Below are 23,964 nucleotides of genomic sequence, written 5' to 3' on the forward strand. Positions count from 1 at the left end.
CGCCACCGTACAAGAGAGCTGCACCTTTATTGGACGCACAATCACAGCAAATGTATGTACAAAAGAAGGCAGATTCAACTGTCTCCTCACGGGAAAAACACACACATTTCTCACAGGATATCATCCACACTGATAGATTAGTTATCCCCAGTATCGGTAGGCTTTTTAAATCGATATATCATTATATTATAGATCTATTTTCTGTAATATGTTTTGTTCTTATATCAAACTACTCTACAAAATGGGAGTATCGCTCAGTGGGAAGAGCGCACACACACATACACACACCATCACCGGTGACGTCTCTGGTTGTGGATGGTGCGTTCAAGTGTTCGAGAATCCTTCACCTCGTCATCCTCATCTTCATCGTCACATAACATCACAGTAACACTGAACATGCCTGTGTCAGAGATACCCAAATAATATCTCTTCACTCATGTTTGTGAAACCCCGAATACGTAAAACCGCTTTCCTCTCCCTCTCTCTCATTTTTTTGGAGAAAAACACGTCGACAACTTTTTTTTAAAAATCTTTTTTTTTCTCGACTGCACCGTGCGATTGCTTGAGACTATACATGCATTGTTTTAACCTATACATACCGTTGTGTACCCATCGTCATCGTAGTATTTATGAATAAAAACATCTGCCCTCGGACGTTGAACTCGCATATAGGAACGACTCGGCCTATTTACAAAGTACATTTGTAGTTTCTCGATACTTTTTGATGCCAAGATTTTTGAACATCCACACATTCATGTAAAAATCTCATATACATACTATATAGGACGGTCGGGTCGTTATTTAAAAAATAAAAAATGGCAAAGGAAGAGATTAAACTTTTTACTCCACGCCCCTCATTGATCCATCACTTAAAGCCCCCCGGTGCAGCGACACGTTCTTCCATCCAGGAGGAGCACAAATTAAAGCTGTGTAACTTACTTCACCCCCCGGATCCCTCGGGGGCCCATGAACTCACCTTTTCACAGCAGTTACACAACAATGTGTCTGACTCCAACTCACCAGCTGAATCACAAATACAGGATGGGGTGGAACCCGAAAAAAACAAACAGAAAATAGCCCCTGAAATCAAAAGGATAGAAGCAAAATAAGCCCCTTAAGCACAGGCACTAGTCCAGCCCCCCTCCCCCCCCACACCTCAATGGTGACCTTTCACCTTTAAAGAGGCAAAGGTGCAGAGGAGCTGAACGAGCATTTTCAGGGATGCGCTTTTCAAAATAAAATCTAACTCCTGGAACCTAGAATAAAAAAATGAACTTCAGCGTATATATATATATATTAGAGGCTAACTGTCTATCAATACAGATATTCTTTAAACAAATATAAAAATGTTCCGCGTATGAATAATTAATCTCGGTGTGAAATGTAATATCTCTCTCGATGACTTAAAAAAGAAAAGAATCTGTACAAAATGGTCACGGATATATAAAACTGAAGAGATGATGACATTTGACAGTATATCATTTAATCTAGGCCTATATATATATATATATATATGTGTCACACTTTTCTTCACAATTATAATATCATACACAAACATCTCCCTTAGATATATTTATATATGTATATTTCTTCTATGTTTCATTTCAAGTTTGCATTGGGTTTCTTTCTGATTGCCGGGGGGGGGGGGATCCACTGTGTGTGTGTGTGTGTGTGTGTGTGTGAGACGTGAGTTCACAAAAATCCTTCCAGAGAGCGCGGCCACGCAGTCCATCCCACGCTTTACTCGGTGGGGGGGGGGGGGGGAGGGGCACATTTAACTCAAAGAGTTTTATGGATCCGAGCGTGAAAAGTGAATTCCTGTCATCCGACTTCCCGCGATATGAAACCCGGAGGCCTGAACCCGCCCGGAGGCGGGTCGAGGCTTGGAGTCGCCGTGTGTGCCGCGAGCTCGGGGAGCGTTCAGTCAAACGCCGCCGGCGCCACGACGCAGACGCAAGGACGCCCCCAAAAAATAAATAGGGAACGAGCCAATGGGCTCCAGCGTAGCCTCTTCTTTGGGTCAACGGGTTCTTCTGACCCGGCTGCCGGTCTAATACTGGAACAGAGATCACCTGACGCCTTGAGGCCCCGGGGGGGCGACCACAGAACGTGTGCCACAGTGCCTTTTACATATTGCACATCGTGTCCATCGTGAGTTCGATCAGATGTGGGATAACCTCAGCTGAGGCTCTCATCTCACACCGAAGACAAAGAGCAGCTGCTGAAGGGCCCTCCTCTCATCTCATTGGCCCGTTCACATCAACCAGCACTCTGGATGGAGTCGGGTCAAAGCCGGCCTGATAACACGACCCCCCCAAACTAATCCCCTTTCCTCTTTATCACAATCCCCCTTTTGCACATGTTTTAATCTCAATGCCACAAATGATCGAATTTCACTCAAAACAAATGGAAAGTAATCCCGTTGTCTGTGACCAGTGGGCATTGTTGCCGGGTTTACACTGACGGGCCTCTGATGTGACATGCCGCTCACTGATGCCCACCAGAGGCCTCACATTCATGAATGTTTCAACAAGCAGGAAATGAAAGCAAACGAGGCGATTGGCCATGTTGGGAATCTGACGGGCGGCGGGGAACGTGTGTAGCTTTGTGCTCATCATATTTAGGCAGATTCACAACATTAGATTAAAGGGTCAAGTGTCTCGGGAGGAAACTGTGCTCACGTTTTACATTTCTATATTCTCATTTATAATGTGCCGATTTCTTCATCCTTCAATGTAAAAGGGTCGAAGACGTTGAAGTGCCATCAGTTCACTGCAGTGAAAGATATATATATATATATGATATTTTTTCTTGTTCAAAGGTGTTATGTTTTACAATAAGACGTACACACTGCTAAATACTTTGGACGTTGCTTCCCGTCATCATAACCTTGAAGATGAGAATAAAAGAGTGCGTCAGTAGAACCCAGCCGACCCGTCTCACAGCTCCGTCACCATCAGCGGTGCAACAGATGTGGCTTAGAAATATCACGAGATATTCTGAAACGACTAAATATGTATCTCGAGTCTGTCTCTGTGCTTCTGCAAACTGCTTGTGTGTGTGTGTGTGTGTGTGTGTGTGTGTGTGTGTGTGTGTGTGTGTGTGTGTGTGTGTGTGTGTGTGTGTGCTCAAGTCTTTGGGAAGGCTTGTGATGTCAGGTGCTAAAACGCCAGAGCAACCTGTTGGACGCTACTGCGGAAACATCCTGATTGTCATAATTAACGAGTTAATACACACACGTATGGAGAGAAACTCAACACGCCTTGCCCCCCCCCCCCCCTTGTGGTTCTATTACTAATAGAAATGTGCCGTTATAACTCCGGTCCCCGAACGATGTGCTTTTTCGTGAATACACTTTTCCAGTTGAACGTTCCTCGTCGCTCGTCTTCAGTCTGTAGGCGGAGGCATGTCCGTGAACTCAAAGAAGACACGTTAAAAAAACAAAGCGCGGGTTAAAGTTTCGGGGAGGACGACCATGTAAACTCTTTACACAGCGTGTAGAAACAGAGGGGAACACGTAGCACCAGTTCAGAGTCTAAAACACAGGCCACGCCCACAACCTACCACTTAACACCAAACAGTGTGAAACCACAATCGTCACCATCGTGATCTTTTTTTTTTTCAGAGCAAATATTATCCTGAACACACACAACTACTGGACTCACTTGGCGGTTATTGTAGCTCTATTTTTTTTTTTCTTCTGATAAATGTCACGGTTTAGAAATTACGTCTACTCCACTAAGAACCCCCTTTGTGAGCGATGGGGGTCTCTATGAGACTGCTGCTGCCGGTACATCCACCCAGACCGCCTCCGGGCCGCATCGGGTCAGAGTTCTGCTCGAGTTCTGGTCGTGAAAGTGTGAAATCAAAAGTAGAGAGAGGAGAAGAATTCCTGGAATAAAACAGGACACCAAACAATGCTGGAGCATCCCATAATGTAGTTTGTCTTTGTGGTTCATGATGTGATGGTGTTTGAATTCCTCCTCCTCCTCCTCCTCCTCCTCCTCCGAGGTCCGTATCCACGTGCACGCTGCCGCCCGCCTTGCAGCCGTTGAGGCCGGAGCTACGACCGCTGGGTTCGGGAGCCGCAGGCGAGGATGGGAGAGGAGGGCGACAGGGACGGAGTCGGCGTGGTGGGCGAAGAGGACGAGGGCGGGGAGGGCGAGGAAGCAGTGGGAGTAGCCGGGGTGGAGCGGCTGCCGGGCGGGGGCGAGGAGGAGGCTCGCTGCTCGCGCAGGAGGCGGCGGCGGCGGAGGGTGGAGGAGAGGAGCAGGGCCTCGGCGCTCAGGCCGGAGGCGGACAGGCTCACCAGCAGGGCCCTGGCTTGGCTGCAGGAGGCCTTCGGGGGGGTCTTCGCCCCCTCCTGGGGGTACTTCCTCAGGCCGGGGGCGAACGCCGCCGCGGGGGACGCCGCCCGGCCCGAGATGAGTCCCGTTTTGATGCCGGAGAGCTGCGGACCAACGCCGCCACCGGCGCCGTTGGTCCCCGAGGCCTTCAGGTAGAGCGGGGACACAGAAGAGGGGGGAGGAGAGGAGGGCGAGGGGCGGGGGGGTGTTCAGGGATCGAAGGGAAAATCATGAAAGATTAAAGTCTCAAAATTGTCCGGGCGCCGCCCCCTCCCACTCCCCCCCGCAGCCCCTCCCCTTACCATCACAGTCAAACACGCCCACGGAATTCAGGGTCGACACTGGAGGCGTGAAAGTAAAACGGTGGGGTGGGTGGGGCGGGCAGATGGATGTGCGTGTCGCTCTCTCAGGTGAACGGGAGGAGAGGGAGGATAAAGAGGCTGCTGGACACGGACGGGTCGCTTCACTGCTGCTGGGTCGAGGTAGGCGGGCAGGAGACGTCGGGGGGGGGGGGGGGGGGGGGGTGCAGGGCGGCACGGAGGGTTCCCACGGGGTGGTTAAGGCCACGGGTAGTTTATCGGGAGGGGGGGGGAGACAAGAGACAAACACAGGAGATTGTTATTCAGGGTGATATCAGCATGTGTGGCGCCTCGTCCACATGATGACCTCTGATCAACAAAACCACGTCACCGTCTGACACGTTTTTTAATGACTTACTCATTAAAAAGAAGAAACAGAAAAATATTCTGACGGACAGGCAACATCACATCTGATCTTGTTTGACTTGTTTGTATTCCTCTTGTGTATTTCTATCTTTGAAATGTCATTGTATCACAACACTGACAACTAGAATGGGCACTCGGTAGAGCGCATACCTTCGCATATCACAAGATTGGGCATTGAATTATGAACATTTTGGCATTAGTTGCATGCCAATTGGACAAAAATGTATCGTGCTATGGTAAAAAAAGAGTTTGACCTTTCCATGACCTTGACCTTGACCTTTGACCCGATTGATCCCAAAATCTAATCAAATGGTCCCCGGATAATAACCAATCATCCCACCAAATTTCATCCGATTCAAGAACATTTTGACCTGTTTATGACCTTTGACCTTGACCTTTGACCCGATCGATCCCAAAATCTAGTCAATTGGTCCCCGGATAATAAACAATCATCCCACCAAATTTCATGCGATTCGGTTCAATACTTTTTCAGTTCTGCGAAAGATTTTTACCTGTTCATGACCTTTGACCTTTGACCCGATCGATCCCAAAATCTAATCAACTGGTCCCCGGATAATAAACAATCATCCCACCAAATTTCATGCGATTCGGTTCAATACTTTTTGAGTTCTGCAAAAGATTTTGACCTGTTCATGACCTTTGACCTTTGACCCGATCGATCCCAAAATCTAATCAACTGGTCCCCGGATAATAAACAATCATCCCACCAAATTTCATGCGATTCGGTTCAATACTTTTTGAGTTCTGCGAAAGAATTTGACCTGTTCATGACCTTTGACCTTTGACCTTTGACCCGATCGATCCCAAAATCTAATCAACTGGTCCCCGGATAATAAACAATCATCCCACCAAATTTCATGCGATTCGGTTCAATATTTTTTGAGTTTTGCGAATAACACGCATACAAATAAATAAATAAATAAATACACGGCGATCATAACCTTCCGGCATTTTCAATGCGAAGGTAATAAAAACCTCTCATCTCACGTTCAGTCCCTTCCTGTAATACTGGATATATGAATATTTATTCTTAGCAATTATGCTAAGAATAAATAATAATAATTTCACAACCTTTTTTAAAATCTTTTATTTATAAAAAACTGTTCCTGTCATTTAAAAATGATGTTAAAAAAAAGATAATTTCACTACCTTAAAAAAAAAAGTATTTATTAAAAAAATCATGTTATGCAAAAGATAATGATACAAATAAATAATAATTTCACAAATGTAATTTTTTTTCATATATATACATGATTTCTTTTTCACAATGCATTTAGATAACTATTAATTTAATAGTAATTTATAGAATATAGACACACTTTGGGGCTGCCAACCTGTTCCTCTGCACTGGTCCTGAGGCGAGTTAAACTACCAAAACCTCTCCACACCTCCTACGTACGGCTACCCTACCACTGGACGACTCCAGCTCCCACATTCTCGCTGCGCCTCGTGCTTCAAAATGCCGTCATTGTTTATCGTGAACGCTTCCAACAGCTGACTGTTTGCTCTCTTCGTGTTTTTATCAGCCGGTTCTTTTGTTTCTTTTTTTCCGCTCGTAAACGACTTCCCACGCTGACAATTACCTCAGAGTCCCTTTGAGCGCCGCTCCTCACACACGTGTGAGCGGCATTATGAAAACACGGCGACTCATCTTGCTTTCATGAGATAAGAGTGGGACTCCACTTCCCACATCCCGGGGAGTGAGAGAGACTGACGTTTGGGAGGGGCAGAGAAAAGGAGAACCGGGGCGACATTGCAGAGGAAGATGGAAGACGGAAAGAGACACAAAGAAGAGGAAACATGAACGACTTAATGGCGGGGAAAAGAGAGCGACGTCCTCTTCATATTGAATAATCAGTGATTGCTAGAGACTCGAGGGGCGATTATTACGCGGCGCCGCAGAGATTCCTCCCAATCTTCTCTCAGCCAAAGCTTCATTACGTCGCTCGCTCTCCGCCTAACACATTTATCTCTCTGCAATCTCCAGGACCGCATTTCAGTCTGAATGCTCCGTCAGAGTCAGAGGGCTACGAAGGTTTAGGTTCACTCCACTGCTCCTGTTATTTTTCAAATTACATTGACATAAAGCCCCCCCCCCCCCCCCACTCCCCAGTGCAAAGATCTTCTCCCGGCACTACTGGACCCACACGCTTCAGCAGTTCCCTCGTCTTCATGTCCAGGCCGTTACCTCATTTTATTGAGCTGGAAATGCTGGAGCATTAAAACTAATTTGAATGAAAAAGTGTTGAGCCAGCGATCAGGCGAATGTATAACAACGTCTGTATAGAAAGAGGCGTCAGCAGGGAGCTTTCAAGTTGTTGTGATATGAAACTTATTTTCAAGAGAGGCTTAAACGGGTCTATCGTGATAATACACACCGCTAAGTAAAGATTTCTTTTTTTGATTGGTCGAGATGCTATAATTGGAGATTGATGACCCACTTTTAATTTACTATATATATTTTCTACTTCGCTACTGTCTGTCTTTTCTTTACATTTATTTCTCCTCCTCTCTTTGTCATTCACAATGTTTTGTCTCGTTCTTTTTTGTTCAGTGAAACAGAAAAAAATCAATGAATAAAAAGTTTTTAAAAACCTCAGTTGAGTTATAATTGGAGCGTTTCTCCTCCACCACCGTCACCCGTCTCACACGCGTCATCTCTCCGTCACCAAAGGATTCTCGATCATTAGCTAGACTGATTTTAAATGTAATTAATGGCCATAGTCTTACAAAAAACTGATAGAAATACCAGCTAGTGGTTGTGTGTCATCGGTTTACATCCATGTCCAAACTGTCCCGTCATCATTTTATCCTGTGAGACATTTACAGGAAATTGGTAGTAATTAGCAATAAGAGTTTGTAGGTCAAAAAACCTCTAGTGGACGCTTGAGGTCACAGTGACCTTTGACCTCTAATCCAATCAGTTCATCTTTGTGTCCGTTTCTTCCAAATGTGGAGAGAAGTCAGTGTTTCTGAGACTCAAATAAAACGACGCAAAGCATCTTAAATATTACAGCGGGGCTGAAGCTGTGCGGAGGTGCCTCCACCTTCACAACAACAACACGTGTCTCTATAGCAAGAACAAGGTCACACAATTTGCCAGTAAACTATCCATTAAAACCTCTCCCCCGTCTTCTTTTGATTTATAGCCGGCACAGATCATTGCCTCTCTGCCCCAGATTCAGATAGAGGGACATTTAAAAAATATATAATGATCATCATCTTATTTTTTTACACCCCTCTTCTGTGCAAGCCTTTTTTATATTTTTTTAATGTCTCAAAAGAGGACCGATCCCGCCAGATGAAGCGTGCTTTGGGCCCCTGACGGAGCTCTACGTATGAAGGACATACCTGGTGCTGGCCCTGGAGCTTCAGGAAGTCCTCTCTCCTGCCGCTCTTCGTCTTGTCTGTGCTGTTCTGCTGCAGGTGCTTCAGTTTGGAGGCGGCGGAGGAGTGGAGGACCGGATCGACGCCCGAACTGTTGCCCCCCTGGAGGCAGAGGAGAGACGCGAGAATCAGACCTCAGGACACACAAGCGCATGCTCACTCATTTACCCTGAAAAGGGTAAAAGAAGCGGGTATATAGAAACGCAGCATCAGGACCGGCGTGGCGCGGGATCCCCGAGGCGGCGCGCTAAATGATCTCCCCCGCTGAGCTGCTTCCTCATACGCACAAAAACAAGCACACACACTCAGCCTGCATTTCCATCCCACTGAGCCTCATCTGCACACACGGAGACATTAGCTGGAGGATAAACCAATAAATGATGAAGCCGCCAAACGGCCGACTCTTCCTCCGCCGGCGTAATTAAAGACAAAGAACGCCGCCTTCCCTTTTCTCCTCGGAGGTAAAATACACACGGTGTCTTCGAGATGCTTTATTTAACGCGTTGATTAAAAACTCTTGAACGCGGCGGCGGGGGGGGGGGCTCGACCTGTCAGCGGGAATTTTTTCGGCGAGCAAAATGTCGCACGAGAGAAGGAAGAGTGTTGAAGTGTTGAAGTTGGAGTGACGCGACAATGTGTGAAGACGCTGTAATCCTCCGCCGCGCCCACGGGGGACGCCACATCACACGGGAGCTGGAACGCGGCGCGACGGCGTGCGACTATCAATCACCGTGGGCCTCGTTCACAGCGATTGTGTGTGTGTGTGTGGCGGGGGGGGGGGGAGTCTAATAATAAGAGTTCAATCAACACGTGGTTATTCGATATTAACAAGAAGGGCATTAGATGTGATATTTGTCTGTCTTCATCATACAGGTTCCTGAAATAAATGATTTCTGTGTAACCTCTGGTGTGTATCATGTGACGCAATACATAAAATACACATTCAAGCTTGTTTTACTAAATAACAGATGAGGTACCTTGACACATCATCATTATTATATATATATATATATATATATATATATAATATATATATCATTATGAAGGAATACCGTCCCCTTGCAGGATTAACTAGAAGGGGCACTCGGTAGAGCGCATACCTTCGCATATCACAAGATCGGGCATTGGATTATGAACATGTTGGCATTAGTTGCATGCCAATTGGATAAAAATTGACCGCGCTATGGTAAAAAGAAGATTTTTTACCTTTTCATGACCTTGACCTTTGACCCGATCGATCCCAAAATCTAATCAAATGGTCCCCGGATAATAACCAATCATCCCACCAAATTGCATATGATTCGGTTTTATACTTTTTGTGTTATGCGAGGAAAACACATACAAATAAATTGATACATAAATACACGGCGATCAAAACATAACCTTCCGCATTTTCAATGCGAAGGTAATAAAGCATCCATCCATCCATTATGTTTGAAATGATCTCAGAGACTCGATAACAAGACAGAACAAAGATGAGAAGATCAAGCGAACATGTAGAGAGAGAAGAAGAAAGATTACGATGTTTGTATATATCTATGCATTCGTCTGGTCGGCTCGATGGTTTCAGAAAACAGACGCCAGGACACACCGATAAACAACCAACATCTCCGGCACTAATCTCAGAACAGACGAGTGGAGCGGAAGAGAGGAAGCGAGGAAGAGAGGAAGTCTGCTGTCTGTCCCCTCTCACATCTTTTCCATTTTAAAAGAAACGATCAAATGCCGATGATTCTGGGGTCAGGGAGCAGACATCAGAGGAGAGGAGGTGAAGTTCCAACAGAGACCCGGAGAGAAGCAACGGGGACAGAAAACCAGAGCACGCCGCCTCAGAGCGGGAGTCAGCGTGGCGAGGAGGAAGGCAAAGAACCTGGATGGGCGCCGCGCTGCAGGAGGGCGGCTCGGGCGGGACCGCCGGCCTCCTGCTCCCCCGGGCGGGGCCGCTCCTCGCGGCCGCCTCGGCGTGGAGCGGCTCTGCGGTCGGATGCCCGCCGATCTCTATCAAGGTGTTCTCCAGCTCTCGGATGGTCTCCTCCAGGCTGTCCATCCGCCTGCGGGCGCCGCGTCGCAGGGCGTCTCCGGCGTCTCCGGCTCCCGTCTGGTCGGCCGGGCCCGACCGCTCCACGGAGAGCTCCGACCCACTGGGCGGCGGCTGCGCCTCGGGGACCCCGATGCCGGCGTTGTGACGAAGGGTCAGCACTCTGTCCCCGGTCACCGCCCCTCTCCTCAGAGCCTCCGCCACAGAGCTCCGCCCACACGACTGGAGGGAGGATTTCCCCCGGGGCTTGGGCACCGGCTTGGAGGACTCCACAAAGGAGAGCAGCAGCCTGTAGGCGTCCCTGACCGTGTTCCCGTCTCGGAGCAGCACGAGCAGAGGCCGGCCGCTCAGCTGCACCTCGGAGAGCTCGTTGGTGTGCGGGTAGACGATCAGGGTCTGCAGCGCTCGCCCTAAAGACCCGCGGAGCTCCTGGGCCTCGGCGGGGGACACCACCCGGACCTCCAGCTCCGTCAGGAGCAGGGCGACTTCCTGTATACGCTCGGCTTCCTCCTCAAAGCGGCGGCGCTCTCTCTCTCGCCGAGGAGGGCTCCCGGAGGACTCCCTTCCTCCGGAGGGCGCCGGCTGGCAGACTCGGGGACTCTCTTCTCCGGGGTCATTTTCGGCGTCCCCGACAGGATCCTCCGAGGCGGCGGGCGGAGCCGGCGAGCGCTCCGTCGAGGCGACGCTGGGGACGGGAGACAAGCGGCTTCCCTACAAACGAGGAGAGCACTCGAGGTTTAAAATTCAAACGAGGCGAGCTGCGGCGCGACGGCGTCGCCGCGGGAGACCACTGCAAACCGAGACAAGCGGAAAAGACAGAAGAGCAACTCGCGTGCCGCGTGAGTCTCGATGACTCGCGAACACGCGTGTGGCGGCTTGGAGACACGCGTGGGCTCCTTCCTGTCGCCTCTGATGAGTCAGAGACAAAAGCGTGTTTGCACGAGCGGAAAAGCATGAAGGAAATAAAAATGTTCAACTTTTACAATAGAGGAGAGAAGAAAAATGGAGATCCCTTTAAAGTCTAGGTTTTCACTAAAGTGCATTAATACACACTGTGGATTTGTGTTGTGTGCAAAGTAAAATATGTCTTACTTTCACATTAAATAAACTAGAACGGGCACTCGGTAGAGCGCATACCTTCGCATATCACAAGATTGGGCATTGAATTATGAACATTTTGGCATTAGTTGCATGCCAATTGGATAGAAATTGACCGTGCTATGATAAAAGAAGATTTTGACCTTTTCATGACCTTGACCTTGACCTTTGACCCGATTGATCCCAAAATCTAATCAAATGGTCCCCGGACAATAACCAATCATCCCACCAAATTTCATGCGATTCGGTTGAATACTTTTTGTGTTATGCGAGTAACACGCATACAAATAAATAAATAAATACACGGCGATCAAAACATAACCTTCCGCATTTTCAATGCGAAGGTCAATATAGAGAGATGTTTCACCACAATCACAGAAGAATCCCCCGACAGGTGACACAGATGCTTCGTGGTTGAGTCTCAGCTCCATTTCCAGCAAAAAAAAAACGGAATAAAAATCTCCGTCCGCGGCCTGCTCCTCACCGACTGACAGACAAATGAGCAATTAGCACCTGGGGCACATTTAAGATACTTTCCTCCGGCGTTTGGGAAGATCAAGTCATGTGTAATAACGTTAGAGGAACATCGCTCTCAAATTAATGCTAATGCTGCCGCTCGCCTGCAGCTGCATACGCACGGTTTATTATGTTTTAATGTCCCAAAATGACCCAACATGATTAATGCTATTTCACCTTGAGTCGTGTGTGTGTGTGTGTGTGTGTGTGTGTGTGTGTGTGTGTGTGTAAAGGGTCACGCTCGCAATCAATTCCATTCATCGGCGGTCAGCCACTCGGGTCTCTCTGCTCCAGTTTGAGACGCGTAACGCATAATTACAAAACTGCAGGCTCGAGTGGAAAGAAGACTTTGCGTCGGTGTATTCCCAAAATGTCCTAAAAACGCGCCGCGAGCAACGCATCGAGATCAAGGGCGTCCACTGAGGAGAGACTCGGTTCCCTCTATGGACGAGAGAGGAGGAGTGGATGTGGCTCTGCGTGGGGTGGAGGGGTGGAAAGGAAACAAAGAGGTTTATAGAGGGCAGCAATCCACGGCACTCCAGAGGGGGGGGGGGTATACCTCAGGCCCCGGGGCCTCAGAGGGCCGCAGGTCCGGTCTGCAGGGGGAACCACTGTTCCTGCTGCGAGGGCTAACAGGCGGGGGGAGAGGGAGGCGGAGCCTGAGCGGGACTCTCTCAAACAGCTGTGGAGGGAACACGGGTCATAAATCGAGGACACAAACAACCAAGCGGACCCTGAGTAACCAGAACGGGCTTTTTGTTTGACTCTCTCTGCGCTCCGTCAAGTTCCAGGCCGGCACGTCTCAAACAGTCCCAAGCAGCCGTCGTCGGGGTCCATCTGTCTGTGTGTGTGTGTGTGTGTGTGTGTGTGTGTGATCTGTGCGCCCAGGGTGGCGATGTGTGTGACTGAGCAGTGTGTGTGTGTGTGTGTGATCTTTGGGCTTCTCCCAGTGCCCGGGGGGGGGGGCAGGGAGGACATATGGCACCTGCTGCTTGAACATGTGGTAAAAAGATGGCGAGCGCATCTGAAAGCGTGAGCACGAAGAAGAACACACATTTGGCAGATTGTGGACGTAACGCGAATAAGAAAATAAGAAAAGAGCGCGGTTTTCCGAGTCAATGAACGGCGATTAATTGGGGGTTATAATTGTGTTTTTCTTTGTTTACCTCTAATTGTGCAGCGATTTTCTCCTCCTCTCTATCCTCCCGGTCCCCAGAGGCGAGTGTGGGGGGTGTAGACGCAGGGCGGGGGGTTTCGGACACGGCCCTCCTCAGTTTGACGTGCAGCTTCTGGCCTTCGTTCTCCTCAGATTCAGACTTCTACAAAGCCCCGAGACAAGAGACACGATGTTTTGATCTCACGAGACGTTCTTTTATACATTTCTTTGTCGATGTTTCTTACCTTTATACTTTTTCCAGGGATGAGGGGCTCTCCGCTGCGACTGGTGATGCTCGGAGAAGACGGGAAACTGCGTCGAGGTGGCGGAGGAGGAGGAGACTTGGAGGGCTTCTCTGTGCGATATCGTGGCACCGTCAGCTCGTCTGGAAAAAGCATTTGGGGCATCTTGAGAAACGACTTTAGAACAAGCTGTGAGGCCTTTGTAGGCAGGATAATGTGTGTGTGTGTGTGTGTGTGTGTGTGTGTGTGTGTGTGTGTGTGTAAAAACCTGCTTTACTTAATACTCAATGTCGAGTGTCTGATTGAATTTACAAAGTCTGATGACCTGCAGGGCTCGTCAAACTATTCTCAACCTAATTGGATTTACTCTAAAAAAGAACGCTGTTTTTTTCTTATCTCTTGAAGAGCTGTTTTTTTGTTTTGCTCGACAATGAACGGAGCGCTCCATCTCACCGGAGCCCCGCCTGGACCCGCCCTCTTTCCCGGACAGCTTGTGCTGGGGCTTGCTGGCGCGGTGCTCCTGGGCGCCGCCCCCGCTCAGGATCTGGCAGGGCGGCGTGTTGGAGGAGGGCTTCAGCTGCTTGGCGACGAAGTCCAGGTCCGGAATCGCTTTCAGTAGCTCGGCCTGGGTCTCCTCCAGCAGCCGGTTGATGTCCTGGGCGCTGTACTGGGTCAGACTGGCTCGCTTCTCCTCCCAGTCCCGCTCCGCAGCCTGAGGAAGAGACTGCTTTGAACACTTTGGAAAGGATTCGTTTGAACGCAGATGAACGCTGCACCACTTTCCTCACGAGAGTTTACTCGCTTGACAATTTGGGGCTTTTCTCGTCATTCGTGCCTTAGAGGGGGCGGGGCTTATCTCCGGGGCTTTACTCCGTGGAAACCGTTATCATTTCCTTCATCCACCGCGGAATAAATAACCAATAGTTCTGCTTTATACTTTTTGAGGACATCCCACACACGTCGGAACATCTAACGCCCTCGTTGGGTTCATAACATATATATATATATATACTGTATATAAATATATATATAAATATATATATATTTATTTATATATATATATATATTTATACATAACATCACCCGTAGACTCACTCAGCTCGGTGAATTTCACCGTCTACGTCTGCACGACTGCCGCTTCCAACAGCAGCCGCACCAACGAGACTTAGACTCACCAACGCGGAGCGTCTCCACGGTGATTGGCTTTCGCCACTCGGCATCGGGCGTTCTTTTAGCCAACGTTGAAACATTTAGACTTGAGGCGAAAGAGACGATTTTTTCCTCGCCGGTCAATTCTCGTCTATCTGAACCGCTGGCGTCCGTACGTCGACTTTGCGTGGGAAACTACTGCCGCCAACAATTCGCAAACGCAGCTTTACGTGGGAAAACGGAAGAAACGAGTCCTACCAGTCGGACCTCCACGGATAGCGCTTTGTCAGCTAACGCGCGGCGCTCCAGCTCCTCCAGGGCTTTGCCCTTGTGGGGAACCGGAGGGTGACTGTCCTTGTGCGTGGCGGACAGGATGCCGTGGCCTCGGCTCAGGCTGCCGTGGGGGCTCCAGTTGGACAGGCTGTTGCCTCCCCCGAGGTCGTTGATGGAGAGCTGCGGGCCGGCGGAGATGTCGAAGTCCGAAAACTTCCGCGAGTCGTCGTTGTGCTTCGATGACGGGCTGGAGAAGTCCTCCTGCTTCTTCCACACCACCTCGTTGGCTTGCCTGGTGAGACACGGAGGAGGAACTCACCAAGCAGCTCTTTGAAATGAAACGTGGGTAATCCACGACTGCGTGAAGATGCCGAATGCCAAAAATATTGTATGGGGGGTGGAAAAGATGTGAACCCTGTGAAGGGAACAGACCTCTCTCTCTTCCACCCTTACTATCAGTAACTTCTTTTAAATCACTTCTTAGAACAGCTTTTAAGTGATCTAGTCTTTTTATGCAGAACTTTGGTTCCCCTAATTTAGTTTGTCTGTTTTTGATTTATTTTTAATTTATTTGGTTTTTAATTAATTGTTTATTATTATTTTTTATTTCAATTTTAATATATATTTTTACATGTAATATTGGTTTCTTGCTTTTCCATTTGTTTTGCTTTGACTCTCTGTGGAGCACTTTGTAAACATTGTTTTTAAAGGTGCTATATAAATAAAGTTATTATTACCTTCGCATTCTGTGGAATGCGGAAGGTTATGTTTTGATCGCCGTGTATTTATTTATTTATTTGTATGCGTGTTATTCGCATAACTCAAAAAGTTTTTAACCGAATCGCATGACATTTGGTGGGATGATTGGTTATTATCCGGGGACCATTTGATTAGATTTTGGGATCGATCGGGTCAAAGGTCAAGGTCTGCGGCGAAGGTATGCGCTCTACCGAGTGCCCGTTCTAGTTATTATTATTATGAGAGGAAACATTCATTTGATAAGCCTTTTGGTCAGCGAGGTGAAGGAGAGCAGGAAGTGCAGCTGCTGTCTGTGGACACGCGGCTCGTTAGCAGAATTTTAACGCTCGCCATAAACAAATCTAAAGTATTTCTTCTTGTAGCTGAAAGGAGCCGCCATTAGAGCGTTACCCGGGAAGTCAGCCGGTCACTCTAATACGAGACGCTGGAACACGCCCTGCATGGCTTTACACGGACGTTGTGATCGTAAATCACGTCTCTGGTTCTAAGAGCTTTCCACTACAAACAATAAATATTTAATGCCGGAAATATCTAATCTGATTCGACAGCCATATCAAATAAATGCGTCCTTCCGTCCGAAGGCCCGTCTGTCGACCAGGTTTGAAAGAAAAAAAATCCATAATGTTCTGCTGACAAACAAAGAGGACTGCAGACATAATCTGCCTGGCGGAGGTACAGATGGATGAAGCCTTCCTCCGATTGATTACAAATGGGTGCGTTTTGGCTAATGTCGGACATACTTCACTACAAGTGTCACTTCCAGCAGTATTTATGGGATTACTTAAAAAATGATGGAAAAGTTTTTAGGAATTCTACATTCAGCGTCTTTGAAAACCTGTCACCGGGTGCCGAGCAGGCTCGTACTTGCGTATGGTGGCGAGGGCGTCCGTGACGGCCTTGCAGCGCTTCAAAAGGGCGTCCAGCCTGTGCGGCTCCTCTTTCAGGAATTTGACGGCCTCCACCTCCACCCGGAGCACCACCCGCATCTTACTCTGCAGGCCGGGGAACTGATCTGCAGGAGAGGAACCCGGGAATGAATCAATTCAATGCGAAAAAGAAGGAAAAAAACAGCATGTTTTTAACTGTACATGGTCAGCGGGGTTCATACGCATGTTGACCAATGGCTTTCCAGGACTTTAAACCAAATTTCCAGGACAAAATCTTTGGCGTGGACATGAAAAAGTGAGAAAATGAGAATTCCAAAGCATACAGTATATATACAGAGTAAATTAACACAACACTTTAGTGATTTAATTTTTTTCACATTGACTTTTCATTGGCCTTTGAAATAACTATTTTAAAGTTCCATGACTTTTCCAAAACTTTAGTGATTTTATTTTTTTCACATTGACGTTTCATTGGCCTTTGAAATAACCATTTTAAAGTTCCATGACTTTTCCAGGTTCCCCGTGACCGTAGGAACATGAACACATCGTTATGATGAAGACAACGAGCCGTCTGAGAGCGATTATTACAACGCTTGACACGCCGGCTGCGGGTGACGCCGAGATAATCGTCTCCTCGGTGAGTAGTTAAAGGAAATGAGAAGGTGACTCACTCTTCAGCTCCGTGAGCGTCTCTCCCAGCTTCCTCAGCAACGTGCTCTTCTCCTCCAGCTCCTGCGCCGTCACCAGCTTGTGGTTGACGGTCGACTCCTTCTGGATCTCCTCCACGGACTTCTCCAGGTCGCTGAGCGGTGGAACAGACAGAAGGGCTGAACACCACACTTACACACTTAAAGAGTCCACTGACTATTCATCCGAGGATGAGCTCTGCCAATCAGCCGGCGGCGGACAGCTGGATCGGGAATGCGGTGTCGCCAGGTTTTTTTTTTAAACCAGAGATTATGAGTTTATTCAGCTCCGATATCGAGCTGGTCTGCTGGTTACGTAATGAACGAGCGCTCCATGCATAATTAAACCAAATATGAATTGGCTATTAGCCGGGCAGAGTAACTAACATTGATTAGCAGAGATCGGCGAACAGTTTAACCAATTAGACCGCAATCAACAACAAAAAAACGCCGCTCGACGAGTGAGATCCGGGAGCGTTTCCACGTGTGAGGCGGCGGCGGCGGCGGCACGTTTATCTCCTTATTAAATCTCAAGGTAGCTCTCGACTGGAGATTTGTTCTTCTTTCCAAGTCACTTCAATTAGTTTGCCGGCGCGTCGCGTACCTCAGATCTTAATGAGCATCTCGCTCCACGCCGGCTTAATTACACGTCGCAATTTCATCCCGTCGCAGGCGTCGCCTTCCGAGTCACGTAATTATAAAAACAGATATGAACTTTGTCACGTTTGAAGCAATTACGAAACGTGCGATGGGAGTCTCGTCTTCAACAAGACGGAGGTCAAGTCACGTCGGGATTCTATATTCAATTCAAAGCTTCAATGTTTCAGCTGATGTTCGAATTATTATTAATATTATATATATATTTTTTAAATAAAGACATTATTCTCTTGTCACTGACTGCAGCTGCTGGATGATGAGCTCCTCCTCGTTGAGGTACTTGAGCCTCTCCTCCTCCACCAGGAGGCGCTGTCGCTGCAGAGGATCCTCCTGCTTCCTCAGGGCGTCGGCCACGCGCACCTTCAGCTCCGCTTCGGTTCGCTTCAGCAGAGTCCGCACCGAATCCTGGTTCTCTATCTGCACGCACGCACGCACACACACACACGCACACACACACGCACATGCACAAACACACACACACACACAAGCACACATGCACAAACACACACACAAGCACACATACACAAACACACACACGCACAAGCACACATGCACAAACACACACACGCACACAAGCACACATGCACAAACACACACGCACGCACAAATAAACACACACGCACACATACACACAGACACAGGCACAGACACACGCACACACAAATATAACAAACACACACATGCACACACAAACACATGCACCCATGCACACACACACACACAAAGACACACAAACGCACACGAATGAACACACACACACGCACGCACACACACACACACAGTGTTAGAGATGCGTGTGCTCTTTCTTCAGCAGGGCTCGGTGTTCACTCTGCAAACTCTTTGCACTCTACTCCATAGGAACGTTATCCTCGTGGGATTATTTGAATGAAAAGTGTTTTTTCCTCGCAGCAGAACAACGGGACGGAGAGAAGAAGAAGAAGAAGAGGAGGAAGAGGAGGAGAGTCGCCGTCGCCCGAGGCGCTTTCCAAACCTCGGTGATTCACAGGAGCTGTAAGCGAGGGGAAGGCCTCTCCCTCCAGTCTGAGCCCTGCTCTGCCACCAGAGCGCTTTGCTGCGACTGCCTACGTGTCATCCAGCCACCGGATCCCTGTGTGAGTCTTTAGTCTGTGTGTGTGTGTGTGTGTGTGTGTGTGTCAGCCTGGTGCATAGAATGTTTCTCCTCACGCAGAAAGCCCGGGCTGCCCCGAGGAGATGGGAGGCTGAGCCGTGAACTCGGCTCCCTCTCCGTGTTAGAAATGGAATATTCGACAGGACGTGTAACACAACTCCCCGCCATGAAAAACACCTGGTCAGCAAGAAATATGAATAATTGATCGGCCTTATGTTGCAGGAGGGGAGACTATACGCACCGATATCGCTAACATTTAAAACTACTCTGCAGTCCCCCGATACATAAACCACCACTGGTGCTGCGGAGGCATCTGGTTAAGCACAGGAATGCTCAAATAGAAACACACTAAAATTAATATTTACAGAGAAATGATTTATTTTTTCTCTCTTTGTGATGGTGTGCTCCCTCTCTCCCAGCCGCCTGCCTCTGTCTCCCTGCACACTGGCTCTGAATAATGCACGAGCAGCATGTACAGTTGATACAGCGATACAGGTCCAGGTGCAGCGGTCAGGCCTGGGTGCACCCCCCCCCCCCCCCCGCTCACTGCTCGGCCGCTTCTAGAAGCTTGTGCGATTGCCGTCGGGGGGGAACAAGTGAACGCACCACCTGCCCCGTCATCCGTCACAGCGTTTTGACTCACCGGTAACCATGGCAACGCAGGCACATCAGACTTTGTGCAGGGTTCATGTGGACCAGTGGATTTCCAGGACTTTTTTCATGACTAAACAAAATGTCCACGACCACTTTTTTTTAAAATCTCGACGCATCCATGAAAAAGTCTGAAAAAGTCGTATATAAACTAACGATGATAATTCCAAATCATACAGTATAAACCTTAAATGACTCAAATGAATGAGAGACAATAGTTTTATTTCAAAGAATAAACATTCAATGTCTTTTTAGTGAAGGTGCGTTCACTTGCAGCGTGAAAAATGTGCGACAACGCCGGCTTATATTCTGAGCGTCTTTCTTTTAAAAGCATATTCATTATTTAAAACTCCGCGTAAATGCACATATAAATATAACAAATTAAAAAGCTTTTTAACTTCCGCTCGCTCTTTTTTAATTATAAATCCTCCAAAGGCGCGGTGACCTCAAATGTGTCCGTGAACCGGCAGGTGTTATTTACTGTAGCGTTGAAGAGAAGATCAAATGCTGCGTACAGAGCGCGTGTGTTGGAACACTCGACGGAGTACACTCGACGAGAGATTGACCAATGCAAGAATATTCAAAGAATTCGAATATTGAAGACGAATTTGGCCGTTTTCTACATATTTGGGGAAAAAGGTGGAACAAAATCAGACCACATGTAAAGTGTAACATGGACATGGTCTTACATTACTATTAAAAAAGAAGAAAAAAAACAAGGAAAAGGAGGAAATCTGAACTAGAATATCAAAAACAAACTATATTCATGGGTCGATGCCACTAATAGAAAACTACATTTCTTGTTCTCGCACCTGTAATTTGCGCAGCTGGCCGAGCTGCTTGCGCAGGTCGGTGGCGTTGTGCTGCAGGCCGTGCAGGTGCAGCTGCATCTGCAGGCGCCCGGTGCTGTTCACCGGCGTCGTGTTGGAAGGCGGCGGCGGCATCAGAGCGAGCGGCATCAGAGCGAGCGGCACCGACGGCGTGGGAGCTGCCAATCACAGAGCGGGAATGTGGGGGAGAGGGGGGGGGCACAGAGTCGTCAGCGGGAGGAGGTCGTCGGGAAACAAATTGATTTAGTCTGCTGGGCTGCGCTCCCGTGAGGTCTTCAGTCACGCGGCGCAACAGAGCAAACACACACACACACACACACACACAGGCCCAAAGAAATGTACGTAAATAGATCATCTGGGCACACACTGGAATAAATCCAGTGTGAGATGCTCAGAAAGCACCATATTCACACATAACTGTAATGGCCCAGTGGGAGAAGCGAGAGCTCATGCTATTAGTCACCCAGGTAGAGGTGCAATTAGTCTGTTCAGTAGTGACACACAGGGGATAACCATGCTCTTATGTACACACAGGGCTTTGCGAGTACGGCCATCGACACCTCACACACACACACACACACACACACACACAGTCATACACGTTTACAGAAGAGAGACGAGTCTGTGACAAAGCCAACTTTCTGAAATTCCCAAGCAGAAATTCAAAAAGTTAAGAGACGGAGACAGGGAGGGGGGGCGAGTGGGAGGGTGTGTGTGTGTGTGTGTGGGGGGGGGGGGGGTTAGCGCTCTGGGAAACCAGCCAGTAGGGAAAAAAACGTGAGGATAGACGCCGCCAGCTACCCAGCAACAGCACACACCCATACAGCGAGCAGAGAGCCATGAGATGCGACTTGAGAGGAGGAATAAGAAGGGCGGAGGAGAGGAGGAGGAGGAGAGATGGACTACCTTTGTGCTTCAGCCGTCCAGCTGGAATGTAGAGAGAGTTACCGAGACATTAATGAGGAGGAGGCAGCGAGTCAAAGGAACGTCTTAAAAGTTCATATTTACAGAATGATGATCCTGGATCGACTTCACCAGAGAAAATGACTCAAAGACTTTGACATTAAGGAGATGGGACAGAAACAGGAAGGAGAGGAATTAGACTCCCTAGACCAAATACAAAGGTGTGTGGTGTATGTCTGTGAAACAGCTTCAGCTGTTAAAAGCTGAAGGTCTTCATGTCCGCCTGAGCCTCTCCAGCGTGTCCCCCCCGGCTTCCTGTTTGTTCACTGTGAGCTTAAAGCCTAAAGCCTAAAGCTTCCCGATAATTAAATACGTATCTGTGTCGTTCTAGTGCATCGGACTGTTCCTTTAAAGTAACTTTAAACACCTACACTACCGTTCAAAAGTTTGGGGTCACGAAGAAATGTCCTTATTTGTCAAAGTAAAGCACTATTTTATCCAATGAAGATAACATTAAATTAATCAGAAATACACTCTATACATTGTTAATGTGGTAAATGACTATTCTAGGTGGAAATGTCTGGTTTTTAATGAAATATCTACACAGGTGTGTGGAGGCCTGTCTCTAGTGTTCTAATGGTACATTGTGTTATCGCCTTAGAAGACTAACGGAGGGTTAGAAAACCATTGAAAACCCTTTTTAAGTTAGCACAGCTGAAAACAGTTATGCTGGTTAGAGAAGCGATAAAACTGGCCTTCCTTTGAGCTTGACGTTTGAAGAACAAAATTAATATTTCAAATAAAAATCATTATTTCTAACCTTGTCAATGTCTTGACTATATTTTCTATACATTTTGCAAATCACTCGATAAATAAAAGTGTGAGTTTTCATGTTAAACACGAAATTGTCTGGGTGTGTGACCCCAAACTTTTGAACGGTAGTGTATATTTATTTAAATGGTGAATGAATCATTTCAGAGTGAAACTCTTCTGGAGAAAAAGAAAAAAGAGAAGAGAGTGAGTTTGAATGTGTGTTAAGTTCAGTTCATTTTGGCAGAAAGCTGCCAATCAAACTTCTCTGGTTCAAAGGCTTGTTTGTGGTCTGAAATATGATCTGTCCAATCACGTAGCTTCCTGTCACCTTCCTGTCAGTCAGCTGTTAGTTCTTCGGCTAAAAGGCGAACTGGACCACAACTGGAAGACAACTCATCACAATAGTTTTCTCTCGATTTGAACCAAATGAAGCAAATTCTAAACAACCACAATTCTCAACCGAAGGTGACGAAGACAGCCGCTTCCAACTTCCCACCGCGAGGGAGTGATATAAATCCTAATCGTAAACCGGGAGGTCACCCCCATCGCTGCATTCTTTTATCCAAAAGAAAATGAAAAAGAAGAAGAAAGAAAAAGAAAATGAAAATGAACTTCTGCACAGATCAGCACCGAGAGCACCGGGGAGGAGGCCGGCGGCGGCTCCGCTTGTACTCACTTCCAGTGGCGGGGCCGTCGCTGTTGGTTTCGGTCTTCTCGCTGGAAGAGAAAGGTAATGGCTGTGAGAACTCCGTCCCCTGGTCCGGGGGGCAGCCCGCCATCATGCAGAGACGCAGCAGGCCGCATCTGAGGATCAACGGGCCACAGGGCAAGGCGATTACAGTGCTAACGCTCACGGCACCGCGACTGGACACTAACGAGCCCCCCCCCCCCCGTAATGTCTCTGATAATCGCCTGCCGCCCGCGCCTGTCGATCACGCCGCCCGTGAGTCTGACCCGGAGCTGTATCTGTGACTTTTTAGAGAGTGGATGGGGGTTTTTAATGGAGGGTCTTACGTGCTGTCGCTGTCTGGCGCTCTGGTCAGCACGCTCTGGACCAGGCCGGTGAGGCTGGCGATCTGCTTCTCCATGGCCTCCATACGCTCCAGACGGTGGTCCCTGCGAACGCAATCGACACAGATCGATCATCGAAGCAGAAGATTACAGAAAAATGGACAAAAAGAATACCTTTTTGTAATAAATAGGGTTCATACACATGTTGACCGGTGGATTTCCATGACCTTTAAACCAAATTTCCATGACCAAACGTTTTGTGAAATCTAAATGACAATCGTTTGATGAAAAGAATACATATTTGTATAAATGTTTATTCTTTTTATCAAACTGCGTAAATTAAAATACGAATATAACAAATTTCCACGACTCTTTCAAAACTTTTGTATTTACAATTTTTTCAAGGACTTATTTTTTAAATTCCATGACTTTTACAGCTTTTCCATGACCGTACGAACCCTGATTAAGTAATTCACATTCAAAGTTAAAGAGAAAACATCAAAACAAATGATAACTAGAATGGGCACTCGGTAGAGCGCATACCTTCGCATATCACAAGATTGGGCATTGAATTATGAACATTTTGGCATTAGTTGCATGCCAATTGACCGCGCTATGGTAAAAAGAAGACGTTGACCTTTTCATGACCTTGACCTTGACATTTGACCCGATCGATCCCAAAATATA

At 47.7% G+C, this 23,964-nt stretch overlaps 2 protein-coding genes across 2 annotated transcripts in view; both read right to left on the reverse strand.

Moving 5' to 3' along the window:
* Positions 1 to 3: 3 nt before the first annotated feature.
* LOC130189342 (mucin-7-like) lies at positions 4 to 4,714 on the reverse strand. Its single transcript, XM_056408129.1, has 2 exons — positions 4,649 to 4,714; positions 4 to 4,492 (listed from the first exon to the last, which is right to left on the reverse strand). Exons 1-2 carry the CDS (start codon positions 4,649 to 4,651, stop codon positions 4,064 to 4,066), a joined length of 432 nt encoding a protein of 143 aa, XP_056264104.1. The 5' UTR covers positions 4,652 to 4,714; the 3' UTR covers positions 4 to 4,063.
* A 17-nt stretch (positions 4,715 to 4,731) lies between these two features.
* srcin1a (SRC kinase signaling inhibitor 1a) overlaps positions 4,732 to 23,964 on the reverse strand; it is a 39,547-nt gene continuing 20,314 nt past the window's right edge. Inside the window, exons 10-24 of the mRNA XM_056406876.1 lie at positions 23,281 to 23,382; positions 22,943 to 23,070; positions 21,457 to 21,477; positions 20,533 to 20,708; positions 18,182 to 18,357; positions 17,269 to 17,399; positions 16,575 to 16,722; positions 14,937 to 15,243; positions 13,983 to 14,241; positions 13,533 to 13,672; positions 13,298 to 13,450; positions 12,691 to 12,813; positions 10,350 to 11,228; positions 8,444 to 8,581; positions 4,732 to 4,815 (exon numbers count right to left, since the gene is read on the reverse strand). Of these exons, the coding sequence (XP_056262851.1) occupies positions 4,810 to 4,815; positions 8,444 to 8,581; positions 10,350 to 11,228; positions 12,691 to 12,813; positions 13,298 to 13,450; positions 13,533 to 13,672; positions 13,983 to 14,241; positions 14,937 to 15,243; positions 16,575 to 16,722; positions 17,269 to 17,399; positions 18,182 to 18,357; positions 20,533 to 20,708; positions 21,457 to 21,477; positions 22,943 to 23,070; positions 23,281 to 23,382 (2,887 nt within the window). The 3' untranslated portion in view covers positions 4,732 to 4,809. The remainder of the gene's footprint in view (positions 4,816 to 8,443; positions 8,582 to 10,349; positions 11,229 to 12,690; positions 12,814 to 13,297; positions 13,451 to 13,532; positions 13,673 to 13,982; positions 14,242 to 14,936; positions 15,244 to 16,574; positions 16,723 to 17,268; positions 17,400 to 18,181; positions 18,358 to 20,532; positions 20,709 to 21,456; positions 21,478 to 22,942; positions 23,071 to 23,280; positions 23,383 to 23,964) is intronic.

The sequence above is a fragment of the Pseudoliparis swirei genome, chromosome 23, assembly GCF_029220125.1.
Source record: "Pseudoliparis swirei isolate HS2019 ecotype Mariana Trench chromosome 23, NWPU_hadal_v1, whole genome shotgun sequence".
Lineage (NCBI taxonomy): Eukaryota > Metazoa > Chordata > Actinopteri > Perciformes > Liparidae > Pseudoliparis > Pseudoliparis swirei.